Source organism: Callorhinus ursinus, unplaced genomic scaffold, assembly GCF_003265705.2.
Source record: "Callorhinus ursinus isolate GAN/ISIS: 27379988/994484 unplaced genomic scaffold, GSC_fseal_2.0 scaffold31, whole genome shotgun sequence".
Classification (NCBI taxonomy): Eukaryota; Metazoa; Chordata; class Mammalia; order Carnivora; family Otariidae; genus Callorhinus; species Callorhinus ursinus.
The window spans coordinates 15415562-15434994 of NW_027397093.1; the positions used below are offsets into that span (position 1 = coordinate 15415562).

The 19433-nt window shown below is 49.9% G+C and overlaps 1 protein-coding gene across 4 annotated transcripts in view; it reads right to left on the minus strand.

Annotated features, from left to right (window-relative positions):
- Positions 1-19433, minus strand: part of TSPAN15 (tetraspanin 15) — a 49510-nt gene that overhangs the window by 16406 nt on the left and 13671 nt on the right. Inside the window, exons 1-4 of one of the 4 annotated variants that reach the window (XM_073878897.1) lie at positions 11246-11262; positions 10472-10599; positions 5812-5997; positions 4490-4564 (exon numbers count right to left, since the gene is read on the minus strand). In XM_073878897.1, coding sequence (XP_073734998.1) covers positions 4490-4564; positions 5812-5997; positions 10472-10567 — 357 coding nt within the window. In that variant the 5' untranslated portion in view covers positions 10568-10599; positions 11246-11262. Of the gene's footprint in view, positions 1-4489; positions 4565-5811; positions 5998-10471; positions 10600-11245; positions 11263-19433 lie in introns of those variants that run through there. The other 3 variants (XM_025850298.2, XM_025850297.2, XM_073878898.1) reach the window with 3 other exon arrangements.

The window sequence follows — 19433 nt, forward strand, 5'->3', positions numbered from 1 at the left end:
CAGACCAATAACAGGTCAGGAACTAGTAAACTAGTAAAACTCTAGGACCAGATGGCTTTACTGGTGAATTCTACCAAATACTTAAGGAATAATTAATACTAATCTTTCTCAAATTCTTCCAAGATATCGAAGAGGAGGAAACGCTTCCAAAATCATTACGAGGCCAGCATTCCTCTGATACCAAAGCCAAACGAAGACACTACAGGAAAAGAAAATTATAGGCTGATATCTCTGATGAACATAGCTGTAAAAATCCTCAACAAAATATTAGCAAACCAAATTCAACAACACATTAAAAGGATCATAGCCGTGATCGAGTGGGATTTATCCCTGGGGTGCAAGGATGGTTCAACAGCTGCAAATCAATCAGTGTGATACACCACAATAACAATGAAGGATACAAATCATATGATCATTTCAATAGATGCAGAAAAAGCATTTGACAAAATACGAAACCCTTTTCTGACAAAAATGCTCAACAAATTAGGTATAGAAAGAATGCACCTCAACATAACAAAGGCCATACATAATAAACCTGCAATTGACATACTCAGTGGTGAAAAAGTGAAAGCCTTTCCTTTAAGATCAGGAAGAGAAAAGCGTCTACTCTCACTACTTCTATTCAGCTAGTCCTGGAAGTCCTAAGCCAGAGCAAGGAACTTAGGCAAGAAAAAGAAAAAAAAGTCATCCAAACCAGAAAGGAAGTAAAATTTTCTGTTTGTACACGACACGATCTTATATATAGAAATCTTAAAGACCCCAGGGGCGCCTGGGTGGTTCAGTCGGTTGAGCATCTGACTCTTGATCTCAGCTCAGGTCTTGATCTCAGGGTCATGAATTCAAGCCCCATGTCAGGCTCCATGCTGGGCATGGATCCTACTTAAAAAAAAAAAAAAAAAAAAAAAAAAAAGAAATCTTAAAGATGGCAGCAAAAATCTGTTAAAACCAATAAACAAATTCAGTAAAGTTGTAGAATACAAAAATCACCCTACAAAAATCAGTTGCATTTCTATACACTAACAATGAACTATCCAAAAAATAAATTAACAAACCCATTTACAATAGCATCAGATAGAATAAATTATTTAGGGATAAGTTTAACCAAAGAAGTGAAAGATCTATATACTGAAAATCACAAAACACTGATGAAAGAAATTGAAGACAACACAAATAAAGGGAAAGATATCCCTTGTTCACGGACTGGAAGACTTAATATTACTAAACTATTCATACTACCCAAAGTGATCTACAGATTTAATGCAATACCTATCAAAATTCCAACAGCACTTTTTCACTGAAATAGAAAAAAACTCTTAAAATTTGTGTAGAACCACAATATGACCCCAAAAAGCTAAAGCAATCCTGTGCACAAAAAGCAAAGCTGGAGGAATCATACTTTCTGATTTCAAACTATATTATAAAGCTACAGTTATCAAAATAGTATGGTACTGACCCAAAAAACCCACACATATAGATCACTAGAATAGGATAGAGAGCCTAGAAATAAACCCAGTCATACCCACTAATTTTCTATAAAAATGCCAAAAATACACAATGGGAAAAGGATAGTTTCTTAAATGGTGCTAGGAAAACTGGATATCCACATGCAAAAGAATAAATTGGACCATTATCTTACATCATACACAAAAATCAACTCAAAATGGATAGAAGACTTAAAGATAAGACCTGAAATTGTAAAACTCTTAAAAGAAAGCATAGGGGGAGAAATCCCAGACATTGGTCATGGCAATGATTTTTTGGATCTGACACCAAAAGCACAGTTAACAAAGGCAAAAATAAACAAGTGGGACCACATCACACTAAAAAAATTCTGCACAGCAAAGGAAAGAAACAAAAAAATGAAAAGGCAACCTACAGAATGAGAGAAAATATTTGTAAGCCATATATCTTTTAAGAAGTTAATATCCAAAATGTATAAGGAAACCTTATAACTGAATGACAACAACAAATGATCTGATTAAAAATGGGCAGAAGAACTAAATAGATATTTTTCCAAAGGAGACATCCAGATGGCCAACAGTTACATGAAAAGATGCTCAACATCACTCATCATCAGGGAGATACAAATCAAAACCGCAATGAGATATCACCTAATGCCTTATTTGAATTGGCTATTGCCAAAAAGACAAGAGATAACAAATATTAGTGGGGAGAAAAGGAAACCTTTGTACACAGTTGGTGGGGATATAAATTAGTATAACCAGTACGGAAAACACTATGAAAGTTCCTCCAAAATTTCAAAATAGAACTATACCATATGAACCAGTAATCCCGCTTGTGGGAATATATCCAAAGGATATGCCGTCGCATTACTCACCATAGCCAAGATATGGGAACAACCTAAGTGTCTATTGACAGATGAATGGATAAGGAAATATGCTTATTTATTTAACATATTTACATATTTTTATTTTTATATTGTATTGTATATATATCCATTGCATACACACACAATGGAATATTATTTAGCCATAAACAAAGAAGGAAATCCTGCCATTTGTGACAACAAGGATGGACCTTGAGGGCATTACGCTGAGTGAAATAAGCCAGACAGAGAAAGACAAATACTGCAGGGTATCACTTGTATGTGGAACCTAAAAAAGAAAAAGGAAGTCAAACCCATAGAAATCAGAGAGTAGAGTGGTGGCTACCAGGGGCTAGGGATAGGAAATAAGATGTTGGCCAAGGGTACAAACTCTCAGTTATACAGTGAATAAGTTCTGAGGATCTACTGTATGGCATTGTGACTCTAGCTAATAACACTGTATTGTATACTTGAAATTTGCTGAGAATAGATCTGGAGCATTCTCACTAAAAGCAGAGTTCCTGTGTGAGGTGATGGATGTGTTATTTAACTTGATTGTGGTAATCATTTCACAATGTATATGTAAATCGAATCATCACATTGTACATGTGCATGTAAATATGTTGCAATTTTACTTGTCAATTACACCTCCATAAAGCTGGGGGGCGGGGAGGAAAAAAGAACTGAAACCGAAGAGCTGCCTCTGTCTTGCTGTGTGCTGTGGGGAGGGCTTCCTAAACTCTCTGTGCCTCACTGACTCCATTGATTTGATGGGAGTCTCCCTACCCCTCTCCTGCAGTTCCTAAAATGGGAAGAAGACCCCTGGATTCCAGGGGTGTAGACAAGCCTATGTTCAAGGGCCTCCCCTGCTGCCCCCTCCCCGGGGCCGGGATCCAGCTGCACCCACGAGGAGTTTGGCAGGAGTCAAACACCAGGTCACTGGAGGGCTCTGTAGCCCCCTGTGTCTGGGATAGCGACGGCCGCCCTGGGCTCAAGCTCTGACAAGAGAGAAAATGGGGCCACAGCCCTCAAGCACCTGCTCAGCAGCAATGCCCGAGAGCGCCAGGAACCGAGCTGTCTGGGTGGGGCGGGGTGGCGGCAGGGGAGTGGACAGACCGAAGAGAACTTACTCAAACTCACCCTGCTCCCCAAGTCCCACCTGCAACACCAAAGCTGGGATGAAGGCAAAGGAATGCGATTATGGGAGAAATGACAGAGCCTTGGGTTGGAAGTCAACCCCACACAGCCACTAGGTTATTGTGGGGTCTTGGACAAGTCATTTCTCTCCTCCAGGCTTCGGGACAGAGGAGCTGATAGGTAACAAGGGTCCACCGGGGGCCATAACCACGCCGGGTCCCTCACATGCCTTCTCTCATCAAATCCTCACCCAAAACCCAGTGAGCTAGGAGTAATAATCCCCTGGGAACCTGAGGATCTGAGAGGCTACCCAAGGTCACACAGCCAGTATGAGGCGCACACAGCCTGCAATAGAAGGATTGGAGACCAAAAGCCCTGAGAACCTCGCCAGCTCAAAGGGGCCCTGATTCTGCCAACTCTTCCAGGGCCAAGCCGTCATCCCCTCCTTCCTAGACGACAGCCTCCAACTGGCCCCTCCACAGCCTCCCGCCTCCCTACTGTCCATTCTCCACTCAACAGCAAGTAAACTGTAAATCAGATCACATCACTTTCCTGCAAAACTCTCCAAAGGCTTCCTACTACTTTTAGAAAAAATTCTGAGCACCCAAACCATTGCCTACGAGAACCTATGAGGTCTGCCGTGGTGGCCCTTCCAACTTTGCCTTCTGTCCCTCCCCATCACTCACCCGCTTCAGCCCAGTGGCCTGCATGCTGGCCCACAGACCTGCCAAGCTCCTTTCTGCCTCAGTGGTTCCCTCTGCCTGGACCTCCGTTTCCCCTGCCCCTCACCTGGTAGGTTCCTTTTCATTCTTTCATCATTCCCTCATCCACCCCAGGCACTCACCTGCCACCTGTTCTGTGTTCTTGTACTCTGGTCTACTCGTTCAGTGCCCATCTCCCCAGCAGAATGGACATTCCACAGGAATTATCTACCCTGCTCTCCGCACACCCCTAGTTTATAGCCCAAGGCACACACGGTGGGTGTTCAGCATACACATGTGGCTGACACCTGCACCAGAGGCCCACCTGGTTCCGGAAGATCAAGGCCACCACGCCACCGATGAGCTCAATTATGAGGCAAATCCCAAGGATGTACATAAACTGAAAAACAAAATTCAGAGATTCACCTAGAGGGGCAAGCGAAGGGCCATTTGCTCCGAGGTCAAGTCTACTGGAGCTCTTATTGGCCCCTGGGCCTTTTGCTCCTTCTTCCCGTGAGGACACAGGATGTGGACAGATATTCCCCGGGAAAACCCATCTCTGGAGCCAGTCAGTGGTCAGGAAGGGTGACTCAGCTGTCCAGGCCAGACTGCTATTGAGGTTTGTCTCAGGAGAACTCAGCAGCGTCTGGGTGGAAAAACACCCCCTCCCATCACAGCCCCACCACGAGGACAGCTGGTCCCCACTGCAGCTGACCCAGAGGCAGGCCTGGCCTGATGGGCTAGGGTAGCATCTCCAGCTCTGCCCGCAGAGCCCCTCAGAAGCGCTTCCCAGACTTCCCAGAGTGGGTGACGTGATGTCTGAGGCTTGAAGGATATATACCCCCACCCCTGCCCCTAATCACAGGGCAGCCCTTGTCCAAACTGATGCCAGCAACTTCCAGCCTCAGCCAGCACCAATACCCTGCTTGTAAGGGCTTTTAGGAGCTTCCCACGTGAGGGGTGACGTGAGGTCAAACACACATGTGGGCGCAGAGTGAATCTGCCAACCCAGTCCCCCCCCCCAGCTTTGGGGAGCCATTCATTACTTCACAGAAAGGGGGCCGGGTGGGGTTGACCCCAGGGCAGGTACTTGGCCCAAGCAGGCCCATCGGAGTCCTGGGACTTGGGCCAGAGGTTACCAGGAAAGATTCCCCAAATCCGGAGCTGCAAAGACCATTAGCCTGAGGCTGCTGGTGACTATTGCAAAGACAGCGTGAGGCCTGGGAGGCGGCAAAAGAGAGAGAGCCCAAGGGCACCATCTACACCCCTGGTCCCAGTGTGGGTTTGCTGATGCTGTGAGCCAATGACTCACCACCAACGTTTTTGGGGTTTACTTGCTCTCATTCCAGTGTGGTTTCTCCCACTCGCAATTGAGAGGCCAGACCAACGCAGGGTTTAAATAAGAAGAATGGGATTCAAATCAGCCTTGACATGCAAAAGTGGAAGTGGCTTGGTCTCTCTTGGGCCAAGGTGAACAGGTAGGCTGATCCAGGAAACCCTCTAGAAAGTCTCGTTTGAGGCAAGGACTGAAAAAAAAAAAAAAAACGGGCTGCCCAAGGGCCCCGAGGCAGTCTCCTCAGCTCTCCGGGGGGCTCCAAGGACCGCTCCCCCCGCCCACCCGCTGAGGGGCACATGGGGCCCACTCACCGCTTGGAGAAGGCACAGGTTGTCACGGAGGGAAGCCAGCACGCCAATGAAGGAGACAATGAACATGATGACCCCCAGGAGGATAAGGATGATGGCCGGGGCCAGAAAGGCGCTTTCAAGGGTCTTATATTTCTGTCGTTCCACCTCTGCGTAGATCCCCACTGACAGGACCAAGGCTCCGATCAGCTGCAGCAAGAAAGCAGGGGGTGAGAGGGAAGAAAGACTGGCAGTCACTTGATGATCCTACAAAGAGTTCATCTCGGGGCTACGATGCCTGTCACGGGGGGGGCTCACCCCAGAGGACCGTACATGAGGGAAGCTGCTATGGGCTGAACTGTGCTCCCCCAAAGTTCAGACGCTGCACTCCTAACCTCCCCCCCTTAGTACCTCAGAATGTGACTATATTTGGAGATAGAGCCTTCAAACCAGTAACGAAGTTAAAAATGAGGTCATATGGGGGGCCCTTAATCCAATAGGGACTGGTGTCTTTATAAGAAGAAGAGATTAGGCCCCAGACACACACAGAGGGGAGAGCACGTGAGGACACAGGCAGAAGGAGGCCATCTGCACCCCAAGGAGAGAGGCCTCGGGAGAAACCCACCCTGCCGGACCTTGATCTTGGCCTCCCAGCCTCCAGAGCTGTGAGGAAATAAATTTCTGTGGTTGAAGCTACACGGGCTGTGGCACTTTGTTAGGGCAGCCCGAGCAAACTGGCACAGACCCTCTTTAGAGGAAAGTCCCGCTGAGCTGGCGGCCCCGTGATACCTCCTCCACAGGCGGGTCACCCAGGGACATTTCAGAGCTGCTAAACGCAGCACCCTGAACGTGGAATATATAGGCAGGAGGACCATCGGGAAGGAGGAAGGTTAGGGTAGGAGGAATTTTGAGGGGATTTTTTAAGTCAAATTCCTTGTTAATCAACTTTCCCAGCAGTGGAAAGATGACTGAGTCCCACTCTGTCAGGAAAAACCAGGTCACAAAGCCCTTGGAGGGCCCCGCTTGTCCCTCAGCCTCAAAGTCTCGTGCTAAATTTTCAGGGAGTTTTACCAGCTGACACCACTCCCAAGCCTCAGACGAGTCTGGGGCTACACTGCCGCCCTGGGATCCCACTGTAGTGTCCTGACTGGCCCCCTTCGGCCCATTCTCCACATCAGAGTGACCAGGCAAACCCAAATCAGAGCAGGCTGGTTCTCTGTGCACCAAGAATGAAAGCCACAACCCTAACCACAGATGACAGGTCCACACAACCTGTCTGAGCTCACCTCTCACTTCCTTCCCTCCCTTCCTCGGCTTTCCCAGCACTGGGCTCCTTGCTGCTGGTGGAACACACTCAGGGAGCCACCCCAGGGCCTTTGCACAGGCTGTTCCCACTGCCTAGAATGCTCTTCTTCCTGACATCCACATGGCTCACCCCTTCATCTCCCTCTTGTCTTTTGCTCAGTTGTCACCTGCCTTGTGAGGCCTTTCTGGGGCCATCTTATTTAAAAGTAGAAAATCCTTTCCCCTCAAACTCCTGATCCCATTTCCCATTTCATTTTTTCTCCTCTGCCCTGACCAGTATTTAACGAGCAGCTTTCTTCTTTTACTTTGTAATTGTTTGTCTTCCCCAAGAGACTCTAAGCTCCATGTCAGGAGGGATTTTCCAACTGTTTGGGGCATCCCCAGCACCACGACAGTTCCTGACATTTAGGAAGTACAGTTGGTGCTTACAATCAATGTGTATTGAATGGATGCGTGCCGGACTTCCCTTGGGCTTGAGTCTGACGCTGTGTACCCCGTCTCCTGCTTGTCCAAGGATTCTGAGTTTCCGGGCCACACCTTCCTGAGAGCAAGGACACATTGCCAGATATGCTGGAGAAGGTGGCGTGGGACAGTAACCAGAGCCGTGGCACAGCCAGCTAAGGTCCAAGGAAAGGAAGTGAGGAGTGACACCGACAGGATGTTGGTGAGATACCCTAGAGTCAACAGCTAGAAAACTGAGGGGGCCACCTCTCCAGTTCCCCACTGGCCTTAAATTGGCTCTAATGTGCCCTCAAAATAGATCCCCTTGACGTCCTTCTGAAGAGTACTAAGAACGCCCTGGAGGAGTAAACTGTAGTTTAGGGAAAGCAGGGAAGTGCCTGCTTTCTCCAAAGCTTTGACAAGTGGCCAGGATGCCAAAAGTCAAACAGAATGAGCTTACTTAGAAACATTGTATAAAAGAGAATGGCCAGGAATCTGTCTCCCTGGGACAAGTTGACCATATCAGGAAAACCGTGCGTGAAATGATGTCATCAAAAGTACCAAGTTGGGTGAATGTTTAAATTTATAAGGCAGAACACACACACACACACACACACACACACACACACACACACACACGAAACTTTCTACAGGACAATGATGATCCCAGGAAGTAAAATCTGCCTTTGACAGAGCAAGATCAGCCAGAGGCTATCTGGTCAGTTCATGCTCCAAAACCCAGAACAAGGTGAGATCATTGTTCAAGGCCAGCCTAAGCCCTGTGGGTCCTCTAGAACAAGAGCAAGCAGCTGTAAAAAAAAAAAAAAAAAGCCCCATCTCCCTCTTCTGAATTACTGGACTTTTAAGGAGTTGCTTGCTCAACCCTAACCCTGAACCAGACACTGAGCGCAGAGATCCCTCCACCCCAGAGCTGAAGATCATGGTTAAAAAAGACCCCACACGGACAGACAGACAGACAGATGGACGGAAGCCTTGAGGGCCCAGGCAGGGACTGAATTAAATAAGCAAGGACACAGTGTAGGTGCGGGTGACAGAGGTGGGGTTTTATCCTCTGTCTGGATGAAAAATGTCATTCTTACGCAGTCACTGACCCAACAGGACTTAATATTTTCAGAATTGATTCCTTATACTTCTGAGAATTTTGTGTTTCCTGTTTTAAAGAAAAAAAAGGTCTTCTGGACAGGAGGGCCCAGGGCCCTGACATATTCTCTGGGCTCCCATCCTGTGCCCCTCGCTCATGCCTGCCTGAGACCATGCCTCTGGGCTAAGGTAGCCTGCTTTGGAAACCATCTCCAAAACACCAGAGTAGAACTGACCCCAGCCCTCTCCATAAAGGCATAAAGTGGCTTCTTCTATTTTTACAAGCTCCCTAGAGCCTCAGACCCACTCCAGGAAGGCCTTGCCGGCAGGAAACAACACTTCCTTTGATGTGCTCTCCCTCCTGGTGCAAAGCATTGCCTTTTCCTTGCTGGTCAGCCTTGCAACATTCCCAGACCACTAAAGCCATAGGAAAAACTCCAGTGGCGAACACAAACCCAAGCATCCCGACTCCCCCCGCACTGTGTAAACTGAGCCATCACACACCCACTTCCCTGGTCCAGCCAGACAAGCCCCGAGGGGGCTCCCACAAAACACAGGCTGCTTGGGCTCCTCACTCAAGTGCTCAAGGGGCCATGGGCATGGGGAGAGGCAGCCGTACCCTTCCTAGGAACATCGAGATTTCCGATGATATTTACATCTCTGATGACATCAGTTTATGTTCACATTTGAGTATAAAATAAACTGTCAGGGCGAGCATGCAATCCCATCCAGAACTCTCGGCTAATTATAGCCTTTCCACAAGGCTGCGGGCGACCACTCCAGCCCCAGCCAGAAGCAAATGGCCCATTTGTCATGCAACTTCAGCTAGACAGGGCGGGGGGGGGGGGGGGGGGGGGGGTGCACACAGCCATGCCCATCTGGGACCAAACAGGGGATACCGCTGGCAGTCCCCAGACCAGGCCCAAAGCCCCAGGCTTTGCAAGCCCTGTGGTGTCTTCAACAGGCTGCTCGGGAACTCTGTGGCCCAGCATAAACTGGCCTGAAGGATCCTGCGGAGCCCTGCAGCTTGGAACCAGCTTCTTCCTCTGCAGGGAGAGGCCCAGCTTCACACAGATGCTGGAAGCAGGAGGCCCTGGGAGGCTTTCCAGCACCTGTGTCTCCTCCTTCGGGAAGCATCTGGTCACCCGCCTGCTGGCTCATCCCCAACTGGGGCAAGTCTCACAGCGGACCTGTGAGACCCATTTTCACCCTAAAAGGCACTTACTAGGTATCTATTATGTTCCAGGCCTGGAGGTCACAGGAGTCACAAGACTAGATAGGGGTAAGATAGGGGTCAGAGAGGCTGGAAATGACCTCGACAGTCCGATGGATGGAATTCAGCGGGTCTTTGAACTGGGGATGGAGAAAAAAGTCCTATCTTTACTTTTGCTAACCTCTAGCTGAAATGTTTCTGGCACAAAAAAGGTGACGATTTCCTGGTCTGTGGGAAGCAAGCTGCAGTTCTGGAGAGGTGCAGGAGAGCTGGGGATTCGAACAAAAGTGAGGGGGAGAAAGGCTATGTGAGGAAATCAGGGTGGGCTTCCTGGAGGTGTCAGTGTTTCCTGGAAGGTCCCAAGAACTGCTTCATTCTGGAACTCTTTCATAAGGCACTCGAGGCTCCAGAGTTCTCTGTTGGGCCCCAACAAAGCACTTTCCTGAGTTTCCAGCTTTGAAAGGATGTAGGGAGTAGCTAAACTCTAAGGCCCTAGAGAGATTCTAAGTAAGATGGGGTTGGCAGGGCCCCTGCCTCTGGACCTCACGTCCGTCAGCCCTTCTGCCCCAGGCCAATCCCGCCTGTGCCTGGGCGACAGCCAGCTCCTCCTCAGCACGCTCGTACCAGCTTGTCTCCTGCGCAGAGGGAACAGCAGAGGAGAGACAAGAGATGCGGGCTGGCATTCTGGGCCTTCGTTACCAGCTCAGTGCTCCCGGCCATGTCCCGTCTCCTCTTTGGGCCTCATTTGTCACCTGTAAAATAATAAAGCCTGCTGCCATTTACAGAGTGATGATGCCGCACAGGGGACCGCAAATGCTAGACCTGTATCACCTCCCTTAACCTTCGCACCCCCTCACACGCCCAGGAAAGGACCAGTCTCACGTTCCTGGCCAGACCCTCAGCCAAACCAAGTGACACCAAACGTAGGGGAGGCAGTCAGGATTCCCCACTGAAGCCTGTCTGTCTGACCTGCCGCTGAGGCTTCCAGACAGGCCTTTCGAGACGACCTGGAGAGAACTGGGTGCAAATGTCCTGGCAAAATACAAAGGTACCACGAGCAGAGCAGTGCTGCCCAGAGCAGGTCCTATGATGACACTAACGTCCAGTCTGGTAGCTACTTGCCACATGCGGCTAGCCAGCTCTTGAAATGTGACTTGTGTGCCCAAGGAACTACATTTTTTATTTTATTTCACTGTGATTAATTTAAACGTGACCACAGGTAGCCAGGGGGCCACCGTGTTGGACAGCACAGGTCTAGAGTGTCCCCCATTGGATGCTGTCCCTCACCGCTCTCCACAATGCTCCTTTCTAAAGTCACAGCGACCACCCTTATTTAGAAATCATGGGCCCTAATCATCCAGCCACTAGCTAGCAAGGGTTTGATTCATCTTCCCTGACCTCATTCGGCAGAAAACAGTCTCTTCTCCCAGTTGCCCCAAGAAAGCTCACTTCATGTTGTCCCCTGCCTCTTACCCCCAAGGAAAGCAGGTCAGGCCAGATCCAGAAGGCCCTGGGCAGTGCCCCCAACCCAGACTGATAGAGGGTCCGTTCTCTCTCCTCCAGAAGAGTGCCAGACCCAGCTCCAGGACCACAGGGCAGTTCCACGCTCTCGGGTCCTGGAGCCCAGTGCCGCCACCCTGGCCCCAGCCCCGCCACAGGCAGCCTGTGCTTCCGGAATGGGGCTCCTCCCAACCCCAAATCAAAGCCAGCCCGTTGGGAAAGCAGCAGCTGCCGGCAAAGGAGCCAGTTTCTGGCTTTTGTCACTGATACTTTGCTGTCAACTCTGCCTTGACTCTGGACAGGACTTCTTTGTTTTAACAAAATATAGACATCAAGGGCAGAGAACCTGGTTAATTGCAGACCTTGGTCCGTGACCATCTCTGACACAGCCCGCTTTCGCTTATAATATAGTAAGCACCGTTGACTACCCAGTTCTGCTCCCGCTGATCTGGCATGACCCCACTGTCACACATTAAGGTCCCACATATGCTTAGGTCTGTTTGTGGCTCCTGATCCGTTCCCTCGGTCAATCTGGCTATCCCCAAACAAACCTCCCCATCGTAACAACTACAGCTTTATAACACATCTGGGCATCTGGAAGGCCAAGTCCCTTCCTGTCTTCTTTCAAAGTGGCTAGATATCCTTAGACCTAGATTCTTCCCTACACATTTTAGAGTCACCTAATCAAATTCCAAGAAAAACCCCACTGAGGTTCGATGGGATCACTCTGCATCTATAGATCCCTTTGGGGAGGATTGACATCTTTATCAGGGCTTCCTGCCCGTGAGCATGCTTTACTCCTTCTTTGTGTCTTCTTTATTATGACTTCTCTATGAAGGGTGCTCTCCATCCCCTTTGAGCTTTTTGGGCAGAAGTGGGGAAAAACCTCTGGAAGGCTGGAGGGCCCACCAGCTAGGTCCAGGGGTGGAAAACATGGCCTTTGGAAAACAAACCTCTAGGAAGCAAGGTGGGTACACCAGTCTGTTTTGCTTCCCCTCCTACAGTTAGAGAAGCTTGAATTCGAAGACTCCTACACACACACACACACACACACACACACACACACAGAGCACATTCCAGGCTATAAAAGAGCTGAGCTGGGAGGCTTGGCAGCCCAGCTATTCAACCCAGCCAGGGCAGAGAGTGGGATTTCTAATCAAGAACACCCCCCACACACACACACACGTACCAAAAACTGTGGGTAAGACCTGACCCAGCTGGGACTCTCCAAAGTTTGGGGGCAGACAGGTAGGAAGTGGTAAAACAGACAACTGATAAGGCTATTCTGAGACAAGAGGTGGAATTACTTCCTCCTGGGAAATCAGAGAAGGCCCATTGGAGCCGAGCCTTGAAGGATGCAAGGGAGTTTGCCCACCACTTTATCTTCCATGAGTGTCGGGACCACTGGCCCAGTGTACCTGTTGGAGGAGTGAATCTGAGAAATCATCTTGCTTCAGATGCCCATAAGCCCAAAAAAGAAACTCAGGTGATCGCATTCCAGAACAGAGTGTTCCAAGGCCTACAGATCAGAGTGACTTGTGGTTCATCTGAAAACCAGGGAAAGAGCCAAGGGAAAAAGGAGAGTCAAGAGCAAATCACCTGCACCCAACACATTCCTCTCCCTGGTTTTCTTTTCTCTCCTTCTCCAGGCCTCTCTCTCCCCTCACCCCTTCACTGTGTCAGGACCAAGAGAGTCAGAAGCTGCTCCCAGGGCTGTGTTCCCATGGCATCTGGGTGATTGTCTTCGCAGATCTCGGGCCCACGTGGGCCCCAGCCAGGCGGGCTCATTAACAGAGGCCCATCAGCACAAGAAGCCACGGATCCCTGGAATGCATCCTGGATGGGTGGGCCTGGCAGTGGTGGGACAGTGGACAGGCGGGCCTGGTAGTAGGGACAGGAAGTCCCCCAGCTCTGGTCACTGCAGGCAGTGCCCTAGGCCTAGGGATGGAGCTCCAGCTGAGAGGTGAGGAATGGGGAATGGAAACTGGGATCCGGGCTTGGGGGCCCCTCAGGAGGAAGAGCTCTGCAGTGTGGGGCTGGGGGTGTTTCCTGCTGGTTGTGCCAAACCACCACTGCTTACCCTCTCCCTCTGGCCCGGGGTGCCATCTGCCACAGCACCCAGCATCCAGTGAGTGAAGGCTCTCCCGCTCAGGGCCGTGGGTTGCTGCCAGGAGTGGGGAAGGTGGCCCAGGCCTCCCCGCCTCTCAGACCTTTTAAAAGGAGACACAGGCTCACAGGGGTGACAAGGGGGCTTTGTTCTAGACAATGGCTTCCAGTTCAGGTCCCAGCAGCCATTTAGAGCATGCATGTGTCCACCAGGTACTGGGCCAGACATCCCCGATTCTTCTACTGGCCTGGGGCTTTTCCCAGAAACAACCCAAAGTGAAGGCAAGAACGTCAAGGGACAGGGTTGGTGGGTAGGCGGGGGCCTCCTGTGGTCTCACTTCTCCCCGACCCTCCGGGCTGCTGCAAGAAGTCCCCGTGAAGGAGGCAACTGCCGGGGCGCCTGGGTGGCTCAGTCGGTTAAGCAGCTGCCTTCAGCTCATGATCCCAGGGTCCTGGGATTGAGCCCCACATCGGGCTCCCTGCTCAGAGGGGAGCCTGCTTCTCCCTCTCCCACTCCCCTGCTTGTGCTCTCTCTCTCTAACAAATAAATAAAATCTTTAAAAAAAAAAAAAAAAAAAAAGGAGGCAGCTGCCTGAACAGGAGTGGGCAGGGCAGGGAAGGGCAGTGGGAGAGGGAAGGAAGAGCTCCAGCAGGGAGCTGAGGACCCATGGCCAGGCGACCCCTTGCCAAGGGTCACCTGGCTGAGTTGGCCATATGTAAATTAAGGGTGGTCTCTACACTAAGTGCTTCATGTTTCTTATTTTTAACGTTAGATGTAGTTTTTTATCTAAGAAAAAAATGAATCAAATTGCTTTTTATATAAATTTGGCCCTTACCTCATTCTTTCCCCCTCTGCCCCTGAACTAGAGCTGGAAGGGAGAGGGGGCAGTCAGACCGCAAGGGTCAGTGCCTGGCATGTGCGGGGCCTCCTAGAACATAAACTGCCTCCACTGCCAGGGTTCATGACTCCAAAGAGGTCAAAGGGCAAAGGGGAAAAGGAGCAGTACCATACATTGGAAGGAGAGTTGGAGGTGAGGGGAGACTAACCCCAGTCTGTCACTAGCTCCCATGTGACCTTGGGCAAGCCCCTTCCCCTCTCTGGGCCCCAGTTTCCCTGCTCCAAAAGGGAGGATGTTGGCTACAAGCCCCAAAATCCCTTCACTGCTCCAGAAGTCCATGGAAACTCATACGAGGACAGCCCCACCCAGAATCCCGGCCATCAGCAGACGAAGGGTGGCCCAAAGACCCCTCTCCTGGGATCCCACTGCTTTCCTACCTGGTCCAGAACGTCACGCTTCAGCATGAGAAAAAGCCCTACGGGGGACGGAGGTGCCCTTCCCACCCCAGCCTCCACCAAGACACAAACCACCAGCACTCTGTCTCCTACAGCAGCAGTGGGTAGGACACCAACTGTTTTTTTGGAAATAGTAAAGGTATAAGGGGCTAATACCCATCCGCCAAAACTCAGCTCAAAGCCCTCCTCCCCTGGGAAGCCTTTCTGGATCACCCCAGCTACAGGGATCTCTCTCCACTTCTGATCACCTATGAAATCAACAATGGGAAGCCCTCACCGGTACTGATATTCGTTGTATTAATTATGCCCATTGAGCAAATAACGTCAGGTGTTTATTACCAACCGCGGGCAGGGCGTGACGGCAGGACCCAGCTACACACGTCCCATCTTTGACCTCAACAACTTCAAAGTCTGCAAATGTGTCACTTCCACAAGTTCACAGGACGTTGGGGGGCTTAGGTCCCAGACCACACTCTCCCCACAGCAGCTACATGAAAAGTGCTCAGGGCCAGAGCTGGTCCACAGTGGCCGGCTCAACCACACTGTCCCTGAAGCAGGATGCCATGCAAAAGTTTCTGGTGTTCAAGAAATGTGATTCCTCCTTCCCCAGTAAAGATACAGTACAGTTCTAACACAGACATCTTCAAATTAGAGGCCAGAAACCATTTCCCCTTTTAGAGGCACTTTGCTCGAAGGATAATTTGGGGGAAGGAGAGTCCTTGCTGTGAATCCCAAGGCAGCATTCACTGATTCAACATACATTTATTAAATACCTATTATGTACCCAGCACTGGGCATAAAAAGATAAGACTTAGCTCCTGCCCTCAAGGAACTCGATCTGGTAAGACACACGAGCATACCAGCAAATGCAGCAGAGTTAGGGAAACACTGGGGCAGAGTGTGCAGAGGGCCCAGAGAGGAGGAGATGCTAAATCATAGGCAAGACCGGTGAAATCTGAGAAGGCTTCCTGGAGAAGGTGATGCTTGAACGGAGTCCATTTAATGCATGGGATAGATAAGCAAAGATTTCTGAAGTGGCGAGCAGTTTTGGAAGCCCAGGAAGGTACCAGGGGGACAGCAGATTTGCACAGCTGGAGCCAAGCACCGGTGACTGGAAGAGGGAGGAGGCCAGGCAGGCTCACAGAGGCCAGGCCTCTCAGGTTAAACCAAAACGTTCATTCATTCAACAGCTCTTTACTCAGGGGACTTTTAAGCCAGTGGTTCTCAAAGGTTTTGATCTCAGGACTCCTTTTTACTCTTAAAACATTTGGAGGACCCTAGAGCTTTTGTTTTTATGGATATCTATTAATTATTGACTACATAAGAAATTAAAACAGACATATTCTAAACATTTATTAACTCATTTAGAAATAGTAATAGACTTACAACATAAATAGCATACTTCTTATAAAATATTTTCCAAAAAAAAAAATGGAGTGAAAAGAGTGGTATGAGCTTTACATTCTTTAAAAAAGATTTTTTTATTTGAGAGAGAGAGAGAGAGAGAGCGCATGCACCAGCAGGACTTGGGGGGAGAGGGAGAGGGAGAAGCAGACTCCCCGCTGAGCGGGGAGCCCACCGTGGGGTTCGTTCCCAGGATCCTGAGATCATGACCTGAGCCAAAGGCAGACGCTTAACAGGCTGAGCCACCCAGGCGCCCCTGAACTTTACATTTTTGCAAACACTGTGTGGCTGATAGGAAGACGGCTGCAGTCTCCTAGCTGCTCCTCGCTCAGTCTATAGCCATAATCACCCCCCCACCCAGTGCCTCGGAATACCCCCACTAAACACGCCCGAGGATGACAGAGGGGAAGGCAAGCAACATCTCAGTGTCACTATAAAAAGGGTCCTCCAAATGGTTTTGACTTCAGGGACCCCTTGAAAGGGGCCCCCCAGGGAAGGCTGGAGCACACCCTGAGAGCAGCTGTTTGGGGAACGAGAGGCGGGGGGACACAGCTAGAGCAGCGAACCAAACACACAAGTCCCGTCTTTGGGGGGAGTTCACATTCTAGCTGGGGACAGACAAATAAGAAAAACACAGTATGTCATGGTTATAAGTGCTATGAAGGAAATAAACAGGAAAGGAGGCTGGGGAGGCTGGGGGAGGAGACTGTCATTTTAAATGGCTTAGTCAGGGAAAGTGACATTTGAGCAAGGACTTGAAGTAGCGGAGGGCTCTCTAACATCCATGAGACGTATGGATGAATGTTCAAGAGCTACCAAGACCTTGGAATGTGCTCCTGTGCTCACAGAAGAGCATCTATGGGGTGACAGAGGGGGACTGTGTAGGAGATGAGGTCAGAGGGCATGGGCGGGGGTGCGGGGGGGCAAAGCAAGTCAGGTCAAGCCTGGGAAGCCACTGAGAGGACTCAGACTTTTGCTCGGAGTGTGTGGGAGGCGTGCAGGTTTACAGAGGAACCTCTGACTGACCTTGATTTTCAAAAGAGTTACTGGGACTGACTGCTGTGCTGAGAACAGACTGGAGGTGGGGTTGGAGGCGCAGAGGGAAAGCAGTCAGGAATCTCCTGCGGCCACCCTGATGCCAGGTGGCAGCAGCCTGGACGAGGCGGGGCATGGAGAGGGGGCGAGAAGCAGGCAGATCTGAGATATATTTTGACATTGCAATAGGGAAATAGCTGAAATAATTTAAGCAGAGAGTCACACGCTCAGATTTGCTTTCAAAGTTCTTTGTGGGGCTCCTGGGTGGCTCAGTCGGTGAAGCATCTGCCTTTGGATCAGGTCATGATCCCGGGGTCCTGGGATGGAGCCCCGCATTGGGGCTCCTTGCTCAGCAGGAAGCCTGCTTCTCCCTCTGCCCCTCCCCGCCCCTGCTCATGCTCTCTCTCTCTCTCTCTCTCAAATAATAAAATCTTTAAAAAAAAAAGTCTTTTCATCAAAGAGAATATTCATATAGCCCCGAAGAGTCATCCCACAGCTTATTTGTCATCAAGGGGACATGCATGTTGACAATGGAGGGGGCTGGCGGGCTGGCTTGGCACGGCCAGCAGCGGGGTGGCCGGACATCAGATGCCTCCAAACCAGTGTAGTATCCCGGGCCTCCCGCCACAGCCCCCGTGCAGCGCTTGTACCAGAAATGTGTGGCCTGAGCCCAGTGACCAGGAAACCGAGACGCGAATCCAGAGCGCAGGCGTCTGCAGGTCACCGGCCCGGAGCCGTCCAAGGAATCACAGACAGTGCGGATGGACTAGACTGGGGGATTCCAGAGACACGTCTTGGCCAAGCCAGTGTGTGAACCTCGAGTGCATCCTGGCTGAGTAAAAGATCCACCCCAAAGGACATCTGGGGAACAACCGGATAGGAACCGCATAGGAGATGAGCTTTTATTTTATGGAGATTCTTTTTCAGATGGAGAATGGCAGCGCGTGGGAGAATGCCTTTTTTGGAAAGTTGAACGCTGGAGTATCTAAGGGTGAGCTCACAGTGCCTGCAGCTTTCTTTCAGCTCGGTGGCAAAAAAGTGTTGTATTGAGAGAAGAGAGAGAGAGAGAAAGTGAGAGAGAGAAAGATCAGAGAGAAAGAGATGTTAAGACGAGATGTTAACAATTGCTAACCAAAAGCATGCAGGCATTCTTTAAACTCTTCTTTCAACTTTTCTGTGGGTTTAAAAGAAAATTTTTTTTCGAGCTCCTTTCCCCTCTGACAACTTGATTTCGGAACTACTGATTTGAAGCTTCTCTGGCAACCAGGTTTCTCCAGCTTGCAAGAGAGAAAGGGCCTCTCCTGCCCCACCCCAAGCCTTCAGAACCAAGGAACCCAAGACTGCGTCCCACATATCCGTGGGCACACAGACATCCCCAAAACCTGCTCATACACACCGGCTGTTTGCAGAGCATCCACGATCTAGCAACACCAGGTCATGTGGGCAGCCAGCTCTGGCTTGTGCAGCTCCCTCGAGCACCTCCCCCAGGGCCTGGCACAGGGCCCAGCACGTGCGGCTAGGGATTCGGGGTGGACACTCAGGGAGTCCCAAGGCTGGCTTCCAACGGGACGAGGGCTCATGCAGGCCCCCTCCACCCCTGCATCACATCAATATCCAGGTCCAGCAAGTCTTCCCGTATCCACTTGCTGATTTTCCCTAAGCAATGAGAGCACAAGGCCCCAGCAGATCCTGGTGGATCAGGCAAAGGCAGGCAGGTGACACACAATCATCCTCCCAGGCCTTCAGAACATATAACATTCAGGGACTCAGAAGTATTTCCACTCACGTTTCAAATGCACTGCGACCTTTTTTGTCAAAATGAGATTCAACGCAGTGCAGGAACTGTGATGCTGGATCCTGATTTGTTGTTTTTAATGCACTGTGAGAAATATTTTAGGGACGACTGGAGAAATTTTAATATGGACTTTGTATTTCCCTAGGCATGATAATGATGGTTATAGCCAAGAATGTTCTTTTTTTTTTTTTTCTCTCTCTCTCTCTCTTTTTTAGAAGATGCATCCTGGGATATTCGGAGAGAACTGTCATCATTACTTTGACCTGGCCAAATGTTTCGATTCTGGCTAATGGGCATCTGAGTGTTCCTTTTGTCATTCCTTCACCTTCTCTCTCTGTTTTAATCTTTTTACAATAAAAAGTTGGGAAAGCCGGCAAGATCCAAGTTCCATTTTTCCCAAGAGGAAGGCTGTTTACAGGTCTGAGTTTCCCTTTGGCCTGGGAAGTCTCCGT